The sequence below is a fragment of the Camelus dromedarius genome, chromosome 14, assembly GCF_036321535.1.
Source record: "Camelus dromedarius isolate mCamDro1 chromosome 14, mCamDro1.pat, whole genome shotgun sequence".
NCBI classification, from domain to species: Eukaryota; Metazoa; Chordata; class Mammalia; order Artiodactyla; family Camelidae; genus Camelus; species Camelus dromedarius.
The window spans coordinates 51,140,643-51,157,166 of record NC_087449.1 but is presented as its reverse complement, the minus strand read 5'-3'; the positions used below and the strand labels follow the sequence as shown (position 1 = coordinate 51,157,166).

General features: G+C 49.7%; 1 protein-coding gene across 1 annotated transcript in view; it reads left to right on the top strand.

Annotated features, from left to right (window-relative positions):
• Positions 1-9,784, top strand: part of OPRD1 (opioid receptor delta 1) — a 32,479-nt gene extending 22,695 nt beyond the window's left edge. The window contains exons 2-3 of the mRNA XM_031464509.2: positions 6,441-6,790; positions 9,243-9,784. Of these exons, the coding sequence (XP_031320369.1) occupies positions 6,441-6,790; positions 9,243-9,784 (892 nt within the window). The remainder of the gene's footprint in view (positions 1-6,440; positions 6,791-9,242) is intronic.
• The last annotated feature ends 6,740 nt before the right edge of the window (positions 9,785-16,524 follow it).

Genomic DNA, 16,524 nt, shown 5'->3' with positions numbered 1-16,524 from the left:
TTGGGCAAATCACATCACCTCTTGTATCTCAGTTTAGGTTCCTTAAGGGATGTCAACACATATTTGGGTGATGGATAGCAATTGGAAGAGAAGGGACAGGCTGAGCAGGGGTGAGGCATGGGGCTGAACCCAGGCACAAGGATGGGTTATCCAGAGACGGAGCAGTGAGACCCTTAGCCCACTATCTCTTATACCCTGCTCAGCCAGCTGACCACCCCTCCACTCTGCAAGAGGTCCGGATTTTTTCCCTGGAGAAGTTAACCTAGGGGAACTGAGCTTGGGATCAGCAGACACAGAAAGGGTCAGAGAATGATACTGAAGGAAAAAATGGAGGTTTCCCAGCTCCCCACTCCAGCTCTTGTACCAGAATCCTGACAGCCAGAAGTGTGCTCCCCAGGCAGGAGATGGGAGGATTCTTTTCTGAAGACCCCAAAGAAGAGACCTACAGTCACTGATATTTAGATGTTCCTAGTGTAAAAGCCGGATCTTCGTTCAGTCCCCCTAGAATGAAGCCCACCAGTTGATAGGACCCTCTTACAAGTATGCGTGTACACACATACACACACACACACACACACAGAGCTGCCAATTAGTTATTTAGTGCTTCAAAGATCAACCTTTAGTCACATATCACCAGATATTTGAAGGGGGTCTGCAGGATAAAAGAGGAAGGCCAAAGCAGACAAATAAAGAAAAACGTTTGAAGCAAATAGACAGTGTAGAAAGCAGAAGAAAATACAAAACAAAAATTATTAGTATCTTCAGAGAGATAAGATATTGTATCCATAAAATAAGATGCTATAAATGCTATATAAAAAAGGAATAATAAGAGAAGAAAGTGCACTGGGAATATAAAACATGACAGCCAAAATAAAGTGAAAAAAAAATCAATAGAAAGGTTGAGAGATAATGAAAAGGAAATTTCCCAGAAGATGTACCAAAAAGAGAAAGAGCTGGAAAACAGAAAAGATAAGACAATTAGAGAATCAGTCCAGGAGGCTCAATATCTGACTAGTGGATTGTCCAGGGATTCCAGAGAAAGCAGAGGGGAGGAAATGATCAAAGAAATGATGAGGGGACATTTCATCCTGAAGGGCATAAACCTTCAGACTGAGAGGGTCTAGTAAAAATGAAAAAGTGCCACCCCAAGGCACATCATCACAAATGTCAGAATCCTAGAAATAAAGAGAAACTCCTAAAAGTTTCAGGGGTAGGGAGACAGATTACATACGAAACATCAGGAATCAGAATGATTTCAGATACCTCAATGGCAACACTGGAGACTAGAAGATGAAGGAGCCATGCCTTCAATTTTCTGATGGAAAACAATTTTCTGTCTACTATTTTACGTACAGTAAGAAATCAGGAGTGAGGATAGAAGAAAGACATTTTCAGACATGCAAGGATGTAAAGATTTTATTTCCTATGTGCCCTTTCTTAGGAAGTGACTAGAGGATGTGCTCCACCAAAATGAGGACATCAACCAAGATTAAAAAAAAAAAAAAAAAAAAAAAAAAAAAGGCTTGCCAGCCAGGAAACAAGTGCTCTCATGCAGGAGGACAGGTGTACAACTTGTCTAGAAAGCAACCCATCCCAGATGGAAAGGGGAGGAGAGAAGCTCCAGGAAGTGGATCACTAGAAAAACAAGAAGAACTGATGGATTATGTGACTGCATGGAAAGGGCATTTTATGGGTCTGCTGGAGTGTTTGAGGAGATTTAGCAATATGTACACAGAATTGAACACATGAAAAAAAGAGACAATTGGAGTTCAAGTTCTTTGACCTTGAGCCACCCATTATCCTTGCTTGGCCCTACAATAAACCCTTCTCTGCTTCAAACTCCAATGTTTCAGTTTGTTTGGCCTCACTGTGCATTGGACACACAAACTTTTGTATGGTAACATTATCCATAAACGTATTTTCTAAACTGAATTGTGAAATCTGCAGTCAGTCAAATTGCCAATCATTTATAGATAATTTTTTCCTCTTAAGTTGCTTTTAAAATATTTTTACCTTTCTGTTCTGGAGTTTTACTCTAAGGTATCTAGGTCTAGAGTTTTTTTTTTTTTTTTAATATGTCAAGCTTGCAATAAATCATGTTTTAGGTATTTATGGATTTACAAAAAAAGAGGCAATTATTAACACCAGGAAAAACAAAAATCAGTATTAGAAAATAAATGTAATTATAGTATACTATTTGGCTCAGCAGTGGATAGCATCTACAAAGTCATAAGAATGTAAACCTTGAAAAAAAAAAAAAAGAATATAAACCCTGAATGTCAGTTTAGCTAAAATTTTTTTAAAATTGTGGTTAAACTATATTGGAAGGATGGAGAGAGGAAGTTGGGTAGTGTAAGAGAGTTAATCTAATCTAATCGCATTAGAGAGTTGTGGAGGACCTTAGCAGTATTCACTAATATTTGGTTCTCCCTCCTTCTGGGCACATAAAAGACTACCTCCCAGCCTCTTACAGTTGAGTGGGGCCATATAACTGATTTTGGTCAGTCAACTTTAAGTAAAAGAGCTGTGTTGCAGCTAGAAAGAAGCTTACATGGCCCTGTGGCTGTCCCTTCTCCCTCTGTGGTGATCAAGGAGGCCTTGGGTTAAGATAGCAGAGCCACAGGATTGAAGCAGGCTGGACTTGCCTCATGGAATATGGTTGTCCTGGAGACACTGAATGGTAAGAAATCAGGCTTTTTTTGTATTAAGTCACTGAGATTTTGGGATTGTTTGTTACTGCTGCATAATCTGGCTTACCCGAATACAAACTTCAACAGATTGTGTCTAAAAGAGATAAATCAAGAAATAGACATTTAAGCCTATTACGTATTTATTCGTGTATATACATATATGTTATTGAAGTATAGTCAGTTTACAATGTTGTGTCAATTTCTGGTGTACAGCATAATATTTCAGTTAAATGTGAACATACATATATTCGTTTTCATATTCTTTTTCACTGTAAGTCACTACAAGATATCAAATATAGTTCCCTGCGCTATACAGCATGAACTTGTTTATCTATTCTATATATATATCAGTTAGTGTCTGCAAATCTCTAACTCCCAATTTATCCCCTCCCACACCCCTCCTCCGCTGGTAACCACAAGTTTGTTCTCTATGTCTGAGAGTCTGTTTCTGTTTTGCAAATAAGTTCGTTTGTCTTTTTTTTAGATTCCTCATATAAATGATATCATATGGTATTTTTCTTTCTCTTTCTAAGCCTATTATTTAGAATTATGATGATAATCACTAGAAAAATAACAAAAAACATTAAAAACGGTTGCCTCCAGTGGGGGAGGGTATAGATCAAGTGGTAGCAATGCATGAGGTCCTGGGTTCAATCCCTAGTACCTCCTCTAAGAATAAATAAATAAATAAACCTAATTACCACCCATCCCCCCCAAAAAGCAAAAAAATATAAAATAAAATAAATGGTTGCCTCTAGGGGCAGGACAAAGAAGTGAGGAAGGGTAGGGCAGAGGGGCAACGATTTTCATTATCGAACTATGTGACTTTTCATACTAATTGTATTACATTGGTGGAAACCACATATATGCGGTTTGGAAGGATTCCTGCCAAACCACTACAGTAGCTGTCTCTTAGAAAGGAGGGTATGCTAGAACGAATGTCTGAGGGAACTACAGATGCAGCTAGATGTGAGGGGGAGGCACAGCGGGGAAGGAGGGGACCCAGATGGAATGCTGGTGTGTGGAGTTTGGCTTTTGTCCGGATGGCCATGGGGAGCCATGGGAGGATTGTGAGCGGTAGAGTCAAATCTGTGTGAGCAAAGCTGCCCTTTATAGTGAGCACCCTGACTCATATGGAGGATGAACTGAGGGGCAGGGAGGCTGCTGCAGTGGCCCCGTGAGAGCTGGAGGCTTGGACCCAGACATCTGTGCAGTAAATGTACTGAAGGCCTGCTGTTTGCCAGATGCCACTGGTGGGCCTGACAATCTGGCAGGGAATGAAATGGGCAAAGTGCCCCGCCTTCAGGGAGCTTACGGGTAAGAGAGACAAAGGGAGATGAAAGAAGATAAAGTCAGGTGATGGTTCTTGCTGTAAAGAAGATCAAAGCAGCGTAAGGAGATGGGGGAGAGAGGCCAGGGCAGCCTCTCTGAGGTGATGCTCGAATAGAGTCCTGAATTAAGTGAAGGAACAAGTCATGCAAATTTGGGGGCTGAGGGTTCCAGGCAGAGGGAGCAGCAGTCCCCGGGCCCTGAGGTGGCATGGGCTTGATGTGTCCAAGAAACAGTAGGTTGGGGGTACATCCATCAAGGGTAAGGTTTTGGCAGCTGAGGGGCCAGTTGGTGGACAGTGGCAAGGACTTCTGGGAGCCCCTGGGGGGCTGAGAACAGGAGAGTACCAGGATTTGTCTGAGCAGGCCAATAGGACTGGGCTTGGAGGCCAGGGTGCAGTGGGAGTCAGGGGTGGACCACAGGGAGAGGACCCCCTCCTTCTGCGGGCGTCCTGTCTGTGGGAGTCGGCTGTGCCTCAGCCCCGCCTGGACCAGCTACGCAGCTCCATCACCCACTTCCCAGCATCCCAGCCCCCTCTGGGAATTGAAGGATCCTTCACAAATCAAAATAGCAGGCAAAGAACAGCCTCTAATTGTTCTGCGTAAAAGAAGTGAAATTAGAAGTCAGCTGTGGGGTTGAGACCGCCTCCCACACAGCTGTGATCCCACACCCGCTGAAGGCAGACTTCCCAAGACTTGCAATTCTGCTGCCTCCCAGCAAAACTTTTTGCTTCTCCAGCCCCAGGGCAAATGACAGCTATTTCGGTAGGGAATGGGAAAGATGCTGGCCCTGGAGGACAATGCAGGAGTCAAACATTTTTTTAAACTCCCCAAATCAGTCACTCCTTGAAGGAACAGCCTTACCTGCTATGAGTTTGTTCAGTCACTCAAAACACATTGGGGTGCCCATCCTGGGTGCCTGGGGCTCGGCGTGTTGTCAGGGGGATTCCAGTTCAGGGGGCTGGAGACACGCAGTGTGGTTCCACCCTTGGTGGAGGGTGGAGAGAGTGCTGTCTGGGAGCGGTGAGGTTTAAGTTCTCACCTTGAGTCTGCCACTATTGCTCTGTGACCTGGGGTCAATTTCCCATCTCTCCCCAGTGTGAGCTTTAGGCTACACAGTGTTTCTCAAACTTTAGAGTCCGTGAGAATCATGGGTGTGTGGTATCTTGTTACAGATGAAGATTCTCAGGCCTGATTTCCAAAGATTAAGATTGAGAGGGTCTGGGGTGGAGTTCCAGAATCTGCACTTCTCACAGGCTCTTCTGGTCATTCTGAAAGGGATCCTGGGACCCACATTAGTAAAGTTACTTCCTTCCATCTCTCAGGGCTCTTCCTGCTCTGAAATTTGAGGAGTTTGCTCATGCAACCCTTCTCAGATCATTCCAGGGGCATGAAAGGCATCCTCACCAGTGCCTCATTGTGCATGTGTTTCTGCAATGATCACAGTGCCCTTGGATGGTCTGTTTCAGTGTATTTAGCCTCCTCTAGGCTACTGGGTGCCCAGCCCAGGCCCTGCTACAGAAGGGGCAATGACTGTAAGACTGTAAATGTGAGCCCAACAAGGGGCCAGCTGTTGTGCTGGCAGGGCGGCAGCGTTGAGCATGGAGGGACATGGAAGAGCTCTGAGTGCCCGGCTTGTTGCAGACGTCTGGCTTGGACACCTGGGCTCATGCCCTGGGTCAGATGTGTGACTCTGTCACCCTCTCCCCTTCCCTACAGCTGGGTGAGTCCAGCTGAGTGGGGATAAGATGGCCTGGATGGGACCACAGAGAGGACTGGGAGCCCTGGTCTACCATGGAGACCACCGTAGACTGTCTAAGGCCCCAGCAAGTCTGCCCTGGCTTCCTCAGAGCTGGCTAATTGTATTCCTGAAAGACCAGGTCAGTGGCAGATGCCAAAGGGTCAGGTCACTCTGGACTAGCCCCCAGCTTCATTCTTATGTATGAAGAATAATAACAGCTGTCCTAACTGAGTACTTACCATGCTTTGGGCTCAGGGCTGAATACTATATCATCTCATTAAATTTTATAACAACCCTAGGAGTTCGGTCAAAGTACCACTCTTTTTTTTTTTTTTTTTTTTTTTTTACAGTTCTGGACACTGGGGCTTAGAGTTCAGCTAATAAATAGAAGAGACAGAATTAGAACCTAGACCTGTTTTCCTCTGGAGTCATTTTATCTTTAGAACTCCTTGGAAGAGAAGGGTTTTTCCTCAAATACTTCCTGCCAAAGTTACCCACCCCCACCAGAGAAATCCTTTCGTATCTCTTACAGTCAAAAGGAGTGACACTGAATCAGATAGTTCAGGGTTATAGTTCCACCTCTGCCCCTGGCCTTTTGTGTGACCTTGGGCAAGTCATTTCACCTCCCTGAGTTTCCTGTGAAACTGAAACGGTGCAATTACACATGCACTTCTTTTTAAGGTACACTAAGATGAAGACGGCCACCAACATCTACATCTTCAACCTGGCCCTGGCAGACGCACTGGCCACCAGCACACTGCCTTTCCAGAGTGCCAAGTACCTGATGGAGACGTGGCCCTTTGGGGAACTGCTCTGCAAAGCTGTGCTCTCCATTGACTACTACAATATGTTCACCAGTATCTTCACACTCACCATGATGAGTGTCGACCGCTATATTGCCGTCTGCCACCCCGTCAAGGCCCTGGACTTCCGCACACCTGCCAAGGCCAAGCTGATCAACATCTGCATCTGGGTCCTGGCCTCAGGTGTTGGCGTACCCATCATGGTCATGGCCGTGACCCGCCCCCGGGGTGAGTGAGGGAGTGGGCCTTGGTACAGGTCACTGACCACAGGAGGCAGCACACGGGCCTCTGTGGGTTTGCAGGCCACTTACCAGGATGGGTGGAGGTATGGATTGCTGACCAATGAACGTGTGGATAGCTGGCTAGTGGGACTGTGGATAGCCAACCAATGAGAGTGTGAGTGGTGGACTGTTGTGAGGATGAATGACTGGTCAGTGGTCACATGGATTGCTGGCCAAAGAAATTTTATGAATGGGATTATGAATGGCCAGAAGTGTACAGGTGACTGACCTATAGGGAGACAGATGGATGACCAATGGGATGAGGGTGTCACTGACCAGTGAAGGCCACAAGACCTGAAATCCCATCCCAAACTCCCTTCCACCCCAACTGGAAAACCATTGGCCCAGATGACCAAAGCAAGGCCTAGAGAATGGCCTGCATAGAATGACAGGTGCATTTCCTCACAGTAAAGTGGTAATTGGTATAGTAACTACCTGTATCAGTCTGGGTGGCTGCTGTAGCAAGCTCCAAAGTTCAGTGGCTTAACACAGTAGAAGTTTATTTCTCACTCACATCACAATCCAATGTGGAGAAGAGGAGAAGAGGAGGAGGGGCTCTATTCTACACAGTCATTCAGGAATCCAGGCTCCAAATGATGGTTTTGGATGCAGTGTGCTAGTATCCAGCCAGCAGAGGACTATGGGAATTGTGAGAGCACAAGCACTTTTAAATATCATGGCCCGTCTCTTCCTAATGATAGCTGGTCACGTGACCCCAACTTGATGTAAATAAGTGGGAAAAGTGGTTTAGCAGGCTGCCAAAGACACTGGTCACTGACCTATCTGAGCCACACTATACCATGGGGTGTTGAAAAGATTAAATGAGGTTATATGTGTGAAACACTTAGGACAACGCCTGGCTTATTGCCAAGGCCCATTAAATAGCAGCTACGATTAGGCCTGTGAGATAGACGATGCAGGCACTCCTACTTCCATTTGACTGTAAGAAAACTGAGAATCAGAGAAGTCAGGTGGCTTACTTAGGGTCACACAGTCAACATTTGGTAGAATTTGGCCTAGAATGTGAAGTTCCTGCCCCCACATCTGTTGCTTCTTTTAGCCCCCCCAGGGTGAAGGTTTGCAGATTGTGGGTGTTGTGGGAAAGGGGAACAGGCTTGGTGGGAGACTTCTTGGCCACCCTGGACTCTCACAAGGGTAGAGCCCTTGTGTAGTCTCTGAGTAATTAGTCCTGACTCAGCAGCCGGGCCCCATTCCTCACTGTCAACCTTCAGTTTACGGGCCATTAACTATAGGCCTCCTGGGGGCTGGGCCAGATGGGCCTCCTAATCCCCCTCCAACATACTCTACCTTTCACACACACAGACACACATACACACACTCCCCTGGTGTGTGCCATTGGCACTTAGTTCTGTAAGCCACTTGGACAAGTGCTGTTCCTCTCTGGGCCTGCTTCTGTCATCTGTACAATGCAGTCTTTGGGTTCAGTCATCACGGGAGGTCCTGCCAGCCTGATGATTTGTGGACGCACTATGTCTGCAGATCCCAGTCCCTTTCTCACAGCTCTCCGGCTCCAAGTCCACTGTGTGGCTTCTCAGATTCCAGAATCCCAAGAGGTCTTGGGAGTCCCCTGGGCCAACCTCAGCCCTATATCTGAATCCCACAGCATCCCCTAAGATGCTCATCCAGACCAAGCCCACACTCCAGGAACAGGGAACTCATTCCATCCCTGTTCCCCTCTTATCTTTGGACAAGTCAGGCAATCAGAAGGTTCTTGACATTAAGCTGAGATGTGCCTCCCTGGCCTTGCTCTGACCTCCGGACTCCCACATGTTTCTGCCCCTCTGCCCTGTGAGTGCACCAAGTGCTTCAACCCACTATGACAGATGCTTTCCATGCCATGGTGCATTTAATCCTCACGGCAATCCTATGAAGTTTAGGTACTGTTACTAGTCCCACTTTACAGAAGCTCTTGTAGAGGCTGAATAATTTTCCCAAGGCTACACCACACAGTTATTAGGGCCTGAGTCCTGCTCTTAACTCATGCTAAGTCAATCTTAGCAGTATTGTCCCCACTGGAGTTACTCTGGAAATGTGGAGGTGTTTTGAGTTAACATAATGACAGGCATTTAGTGGGCTTGGGCTAAATTATATCATCACTGCTGCCCATGGACACAGAGGTTTATAAAGGAGATGGAAGAGAATATAGAAAGGTGACCTCTTAGATTAGGGCCAATCCTGCTGGGATCTTGAAGGATGAGTAGGAGTTCACCAAGTGCAGATGTGAAGGAAGACATTCCAGGTAGAAGAATCACCTTGAGCAAAGGCCAGGAGCAGGGAGTGTGACTTGACTAAGCCGAGAAGGGTGGGTGATCATGTAGGTCCCTTAGGCCCACAAGCCTCTCACCCCCTGTCTATCTTTCCTTGCTTCTCCGGCCCAGATGGGGCAGTGGTGTGCATGCTCCAGTTCCCCAGCCCCAGCTGGTACTGGGACACGGTGACCAAGATCTGCGTGTTCCTCTTCGCCTTCGTGGTGCCCATCCTCATCATCACCGTGTGCTACGGCCTCATGCTGCTGCGCCTGCGCAGCGTGCGCCTGCTGTCGGGCTCCAAGGAGAAGGACCGCAGTCTGCGGCGCATCACGCGCATGGTGCTGGTGGTGGTGGGCGCCTTCGTGGTGTGCTGGGCCCCCATCCACATCTTCGTCATCGTCTGGACGCTGGTGGACATCGACCGCCGCGACCCGTTCGTGGTGGCGGCGCTGCACCTGTGCATCGCGCTCGGCTACGCCAACAGCAGCCTCAACCCGGTACTCTACGCCTTCCTGGACGAGAACTTCAAGCGCTGCTTCCGCCAGCTCTGCCGCACGCCCTGCGGCCGCCCGGAAGCCAGCAGCTTCAGCCGCACCCGAGAAGCCACCGCCCGCGAACGGGTCACCGCCTGCACCCCATCTGATGGTCCCGGCGGCGGGGCTGCCGCCTGACACGGCCCAGCCGGCCCGCCGCGCGCCCCTCGGGAGTGACCCTGGGGTCGCGCCAAGTTCTAATGGGGGCGGGGGCCACGACGCAGAGTGGGGCGAAAGGGGGCCTCTGGTTTGGAGATGGGGCCCCTGCAGTGGGGTGGACCTCTGATTGGGGCGCGCAGGGGACAGGACGGTGGAGCGGTGCCTCTAGGCTGAGCTCAGGGGACAAGGCTTTGGGTTGGGCTGGGCAGTGGGACCTGTGGCTGTAGAACTGGGCCTCTGCGGTGGGGCGGGGCCTCGACTTTGAGACAGCCTCGAGTCCTAACTGGAGGAGGGCTTGCAGGAGTGCGGGCCTAGCCCGCTACCACGCCTGGGACCCAGGAGAGGCAGTGGAGGGGATGGAATTGAGCTGCAAGACTGGGCCTCTGTGTGGTGCGGACAGGCCTCTTTGGGGGTAAGTCAGACGGACAGGACAGTGGGGCTGTGGCTACAGCTCAAGACCGGACCACAAGATAGGGCCTGAGGGCAGAGGATGGAGCTTCAACTTGGGGTGGAGTCCCAGCCCGGAGTTCCAGAAAGAGGCAGGGCTCTCCGAGGACCAGGTCCAACTTGACATCTTCATTAACAAAGAGAGAAACAATATAGCTTCTCTCTCCTTGACAGCTGTTCCCCTGGAGTGGGCAGGGATGCCTCAGCATCTAAGCAGTGTCCCCAGCACTGTGTCTCAGGGAGCCTTGGGACAGGATGGTGGAGCAAGGCCAGGGGCTCCAGGATAGGGTAGCCAGACAGGACCTCAGAGTGGGTAGGGTCCCTGACAGAGAGGAGCAAGGAGGTCCCGTGGATCCAACACCAGAGCTGCTAGTGGGCCTCTGTGCCAGGGGCTGGTGGGCGTGGGCTAAGGCAGAGGGAGGGGGTTTCTGCTTTGAGGTTATTAGGTCCTCAAGCCGGAGGGCAGATGCTTTGGAGGTCCCCACGGCCCTGGCTTCTCTGGCCCAGGTGCTGGGGGACAGAGGACCACACTAGTTAGAGCTCCATGAATGTAGGTGGCCCCTGGGACTGGGTGGTGGAGGCATCTGAAGCACCAGGGTGGACTTTTCCTCTTCTCAGTCTCCGGTGCCTGATAAGACCCTCCGGGAAATCCTCTCTTCCTTTTCCCAACGTGTGGCTGCACCCTGTGTGTCCAGTGTTCCAGTGAGCCGGAAATGGCCCTCCCTCCCCCAGGACCTGACTTTGAAGGAGCTGGGGGGAAGAAGTCTTTATAACTGCCATGCCAGCATCAGTGTGTGCTCCCCTCTCCCTTGCCCCAGGGTCCCCAGGTCCCCCAACTGCTCTAGCTGTCTCCTTCAGGTTGCTAAGTGTGAGGCATAGAAGTTTTTCTCTTCGTTTGTTTGGCATTTGATTTAGCCATTCCCAGATCTTTGCTTCCCCAGTATCAGGGTCTGGCCTGTTCCCTGTGCCTCTCCCATGCTTCATCTCCCCCCTACACCTCTCCCCTCTCTAGAGACACTGCCTCTGTCACACACCCCTGACTCCCTATTGAAGCAGTGTGCTGACATCTTTGTAAAAACAAATTAATTTTCTTCCCTTTTTGGGACAGATGGAAAGAAATCGATGTCTTTGTCTCAAACAGAAAAAAAAAAAAAAAAAGGAAAAGATATACCTCTTCTCCCTTTGACAGTCATTTCCTTGGAACAAAAGCCTTTCTCCTGTCTAGGAGGCTGTCACTCCAGCAGAGGCTGAACCAGCATTCAGGGGCGTGGGGGTTTAGGCACCAAGATGGGCTTTGGGCACATTGTGGGTAGGGATGCCTTTGGTGGGCAAAGCACAGCCCCTTTCTTGGGGTGAGGTCCCCAGGAGTCCCAGACCTGGGAATTTCCGTCCTTCAGGAAATGGCTTCACCAGTGCTCTGGAAGATGTGAGACTGTGCCCAGTAGTCAGACCCAGGCTGCTAAGCTACCAAGGCCTCGGGTCCCAGCCCACCCAGATCACCTTCACCGCCCTAATATAATGCTGTTTCTATCACTATAGAGGCCTCTGTGTCTGAATGAGGAGGTGTCAGCAAGGTAGGGGAACCTCCTAGACACTCATCACTTGAGACCCCTCCTGCTCATGCTTTGGGGAGAAATCAGAGAAAGGGGACGATTTAGGAACCAGGGAAGACTCCTGAAGGAGGTGCTACTGGAGCCAGGGCTGTTTATTCTCCTTGCAAAGCCTGTGTCCCCTTCCATCCTTCCCAGGACAGGCCTGTATTGAGGCTGCTCCGGATCTACTCACTGCCATTTCCTGCGGCTATAACAGATCTGCCTGCGTTTTCCCACTTCTCATATATAAATTTGTCTGGGAGTCAGCAGGGGCTGGGGCCAGACCACTTGCATTTAAGGTAAAGCAAACATGTCGAAATCCACTTCATGTGCATGCTAGGCACTGAGACTCAGAAATGAGTCCATACAGCCCTGCCCTCAGAAAGTTCAAGCCCAGACTGGGACCAAAGCATAAACAGATCATTGCACCTCAGTGGGACATGTGCAGTGACAGGGAGCCCTGGGACGGGGGTGGAGGTGTCGCAGGGACGCGCCTTTTCTAGATTTTTACTGAAACACATATTTGCAACAATTTTGAAAGAGGTAGAAAGGGTCAGAGGGCCTTAAAGGATGACTGGGAGTTGGCCAACAAGAAGAGAGTGTGTGCCAAAGCATGGAAATTCAGAAGCTTGGCAGACCCGAGTAGTTGTGTGCAGCTGGAGCATAGGGCTCAGCTGAATGCTTCTGTGTGCCCAGCCCCGTGCCAAGTGCTTGATGCAGATTATCCCTCTGAGCCTCCTGACAGCCCAGTAGGGGAAATAGTATTACCCTTACCTTAGTGAAGAAGTCAGGCTCAGAGAGGTCAAGCCACTTACCTCTAAGTCACAGAGCCGGTTAGTGGTGGCAGAACTCAAGTCGGTGGAATCCAGGGTCCCAATTTCCAGTGAATTCCAGGTATCGTTGAAGTAGAAGAGCTTTAGTAGCTGGCACCCTGGGATGAGGTTTTTGAAGACTTAAAACTAAATAGAAAAATATGAAGGAAAAGGGCAATTTTCTGTGAACTTTTGTTCCTCCTGAAGCTTGCCAAATCTTCACGTTTCAAAGTGTATTGTGCACGGTGCATTTTAAAGCTCCAGATTGACAGTGTAATTCTAGATCATCACAAGGCTCTTAAAGCTGTGGAGTAGGTCTGGTTTCTTCCCAAATTTCCACTCCCCTCTTTAGGAGGTGGGAGGAAAGTTTTTGCCTCTGGTTTCAAAATGTCCTACAATTTCATACCTTTTCTTGTAATAGAAGTGGTGGTTAAGGCTGGAGTCAGATCTTGGCTTTCCCTCTCTGTGCCTCAGTTTCCTCATCTGTAGAATGGACTTCCTTCATAGGGTTATTGTGAGGAGTTAATGAGTTAATGTAAGTATAGGGCCCAGCACATAAGCAAGCTCTTAGTACATGGTAAGTAGCCATTATTAGTTAAAAGCTGCCAGAGAAGCAGGAGGAGGATGGGGAGAATGTGTTACCATGGAAACTGGGGGAGGAGGGCGTTCCCAGAGGGAGGGAGTGATGGATAATGTCAAGTGTCATGTAAGAGAGGTTAGGTGGGGAGGGCAGGAGGGTGATGGGAATAAACCAGAGCCCTCAAGTTCCATCTTGGGCATGGCCTGGGAAGCCCCAAATCTGAATTTAAGTCTCAGCTCTGATGCTAACTGGCTGTGTGACCTTGGCAAGGGATTTGCCCTCTCTGAGCTTTTGTTTCCTCCTAGATTTAAGACAAGGGAATGAGTCAGTCTCTAATATAATGCTGTTTCTAATCAGAGTCCTGATTTTGCTGGATTCTTGGCCACTGGCTGGCAGTGTGATCTTAGGCAAAGTCAGTTCACCTCCAAGTGCCCTCTCTGAAGGATAGAGATGTTGCCTGGAACATAGTAGGCCCCCAATACAGGGTGATTCAGTAATAATAATGAGGATGCCAGAGGCTGCCGTCTAAGGAGGTTTGCCTGATTTGGAATTTGAAATGTTCTTCAAGGTGGAGAGGGATCATCATGCACTGATAGGACTTGGAGGAGCAGCAGTCCAGGCTGGGCCCCTGCTGAGCCTCCGCCCAAAGCCCAGCCCCTCTGTTTTAAGAAGCAGGCCCTTAGCCTGGCCTCTGACTGCCTTCCTGCCCAGCAACTACTGCAGATCCAGGCTGGGAGCCAGCTCAGAGGCTCCAAAACCCCTAGGAAGTGATCCCCTCGGATCCTGGCTCCAGCACTTCAAACAAAACACATACACCCACCTTTCTCTCATCATCTGTTTACTCGTCATTATTCCATCCTTTATTTCATTTCTGGGCACTGAGCACGTAGTGCTGGGAGCTGGAGGGAGTGATGCAAGAGGGTCAGGGCCTGGACCCCAGCTCTGAGCTTGCAGGTGTTGGGAGACCAGGGGCTAAAACAGTGGGCTGTGTGGTTCTGGCGGCAGGCAGTTTGGAAATTCAAAATGGGGGCCAGAGGGGGCTGGTGAGGTGCCTTCGGGATGGACCTCCTGACAGTGAAGCACTAGGCTGGGGGTTGCTCTGGTTCTGGCTCCATCAGTACCACCTGCCACAAGCCCCACCTGCGCACAGCCCTTCCCAGACACAGTGCTTTCACGTGCCTGTCTCAGCCAGCAGCCAGTGTAATGATAATAGGTAATACACAGACAGCACCCAATGCCCTACACTGTTCTAGGCCCTTTACTCGGGGTAACATCTAACCTTCACAGCATGACTCTGAAGTAGGCATTATTATTAGCCCTATTTTACAGATGAGGAAACTGAGGCTCAGAGAGAATGACTTGCCCAAGGCCGCATGGTTTGTCCACTGCTGGGCCGGCTAGTATGCTGTCTTGGGTCTGTCACGTCCAGTTCCTCTGCTTTCCTCCTCCTGGCTCCGTGATGACATGGAGGGTCCTAGGGAGACTCACCCACCCCTGCCAGGCTCTGTGCCTCCTCACCTGGGCAGCAGAGGCACATGCCAACCGCCCAAGAAACTGCTGTGACCTTGGCAGGTCCCTTTCCCATCCAGTCCCTCCCTGCCTTGGAAGACCTGCTCCTTCTGTGATTTTTTGACTGCCTGCCTTGTCTTTGCTGTATGACCTCGGGCAAGTGACTTCACTCTTTGAGCCCATTTCTCCGATAATGGATGACAACTTGGTAGGAAGTTGTGAAGATTTACAAAGAGGCTATGAGGACCTGGTCTGTTTTGGTCACAAGTGTTCCCAGCAACTGATGCTGCAACTGGCACATGGCAGTTCTTCTACCAAGTGGATGGATGTGGTGCTTGGTGCATAGTAAGTGCTCGACAAACAGAGCTTTTTAATATTGTCTAATGTTCTCACTTATACCTGCTCCGATCCTGTCTCTGAATGCTGTAGGGGGTCAGAAGCAAAGGACTTTCCTTTTTAACCATCTCCTTGAGTTTCAGAAGGTTGGACAGCATGCATTGGAAAAGCAGTTTCAAGAGGATGTCATCCCTTCTAAGTACCTTCAACATAGCTGTCCCCTTTTGTCCTCACCCAGACTGCCTTCCCAGGGACCCAAGAGAAGGGCACAGCCTGGGAGGGAAGAAAGGTCCCTGGGTGGCACTGACCTGGGCCTTCTGGTTTGGGTGTTTGAGTCATGGGGATGGAGTCCCTTGGCAGGTGTCCGTGCAGGTCTATCTGATGGGGCTCATCTTCTAGAATCTCCTCTTGGAATGAGTCCCAAGCCAGGAGACAGGGAATGTGGGTGTGACTCTTCAACCTCCACTTGCTGGCTGTGTGTCTCCAGACAGAGCTCTGTCCCTCTCTGGGCCTTGGCACAATGAAGGACAGAGGTAGGAGTTGATGGGTTCTGAGAGCTCTGCCATCCTGGGAGAGAAAGAGACATTTTCCTCAAGTTCCTTCATCCCAGAAACAGAAATCTGTTGGTAAAATCCCCTGGGCATTTGTCCAGAGGCTGGGAAAAGGGTTCCTGAGGGTCTGGTGTTTGTAATTGGAGCAGCTCCCCACTTTGCGGCTGAGGGAGGCAGGCATGTCAAAAACGAAGCTTGACTCAAACAGCTGGCTTTTGCCTCTCGAAGGTCCCATTTTGGGACCTAGGACCCAACCTTCTGTTTTCCAATAAAGTGAGCCCGATTCTCAGTGTCCACATCTCTGGCTGTTTCTTTTGCTCACCATCTGTGGTCTCCTCATTAGGGGGCCCCCAGTCTGCGGGAGGGGGTGGTGACACGGACCTGCTCGCCCTCACTGAGTGGACAGGATAGCCCTACCCTCAGGACCTGTCTCGGAGGGAGCTGCAGCACTGTCTTTAAGAAGCCCAGCTGATGGGAGAGACATACACCAGGCAGCTGTAGCCACTTCCTAGAGCCCGCGCCAACCCAACCAGGCCTCTGGACTCCCCCTCCAAACTGACTCCTCCTTCTTTCCTGTGGCCCATGCCCCTAATTGTCCTCCAGAGCCCTGCCCACATGCCTCCTGAGGCTCCTGATAAACCTCTTCCTCTCCCCTCCGTTCTCCTCCCACCTCCCTTCCATCCCCCTGCCCTGCAATGACCCTGCCTTTGGCCGCAGAAGCCCTGAATCTCCTGTGTGCATTTAAGGCAGCTCGGGGATCAGGAGTTAGAGCCTGATGCCTCAAAAGACCTTCTTCACCTTCTCAATGTTCTCCTCAAATAGTTGCTGGCTCTGATGGTTAGTAAGTCACTCTCTGGAAGGGAAACTTCCTGACCCAGGATCTGCCTCCCCA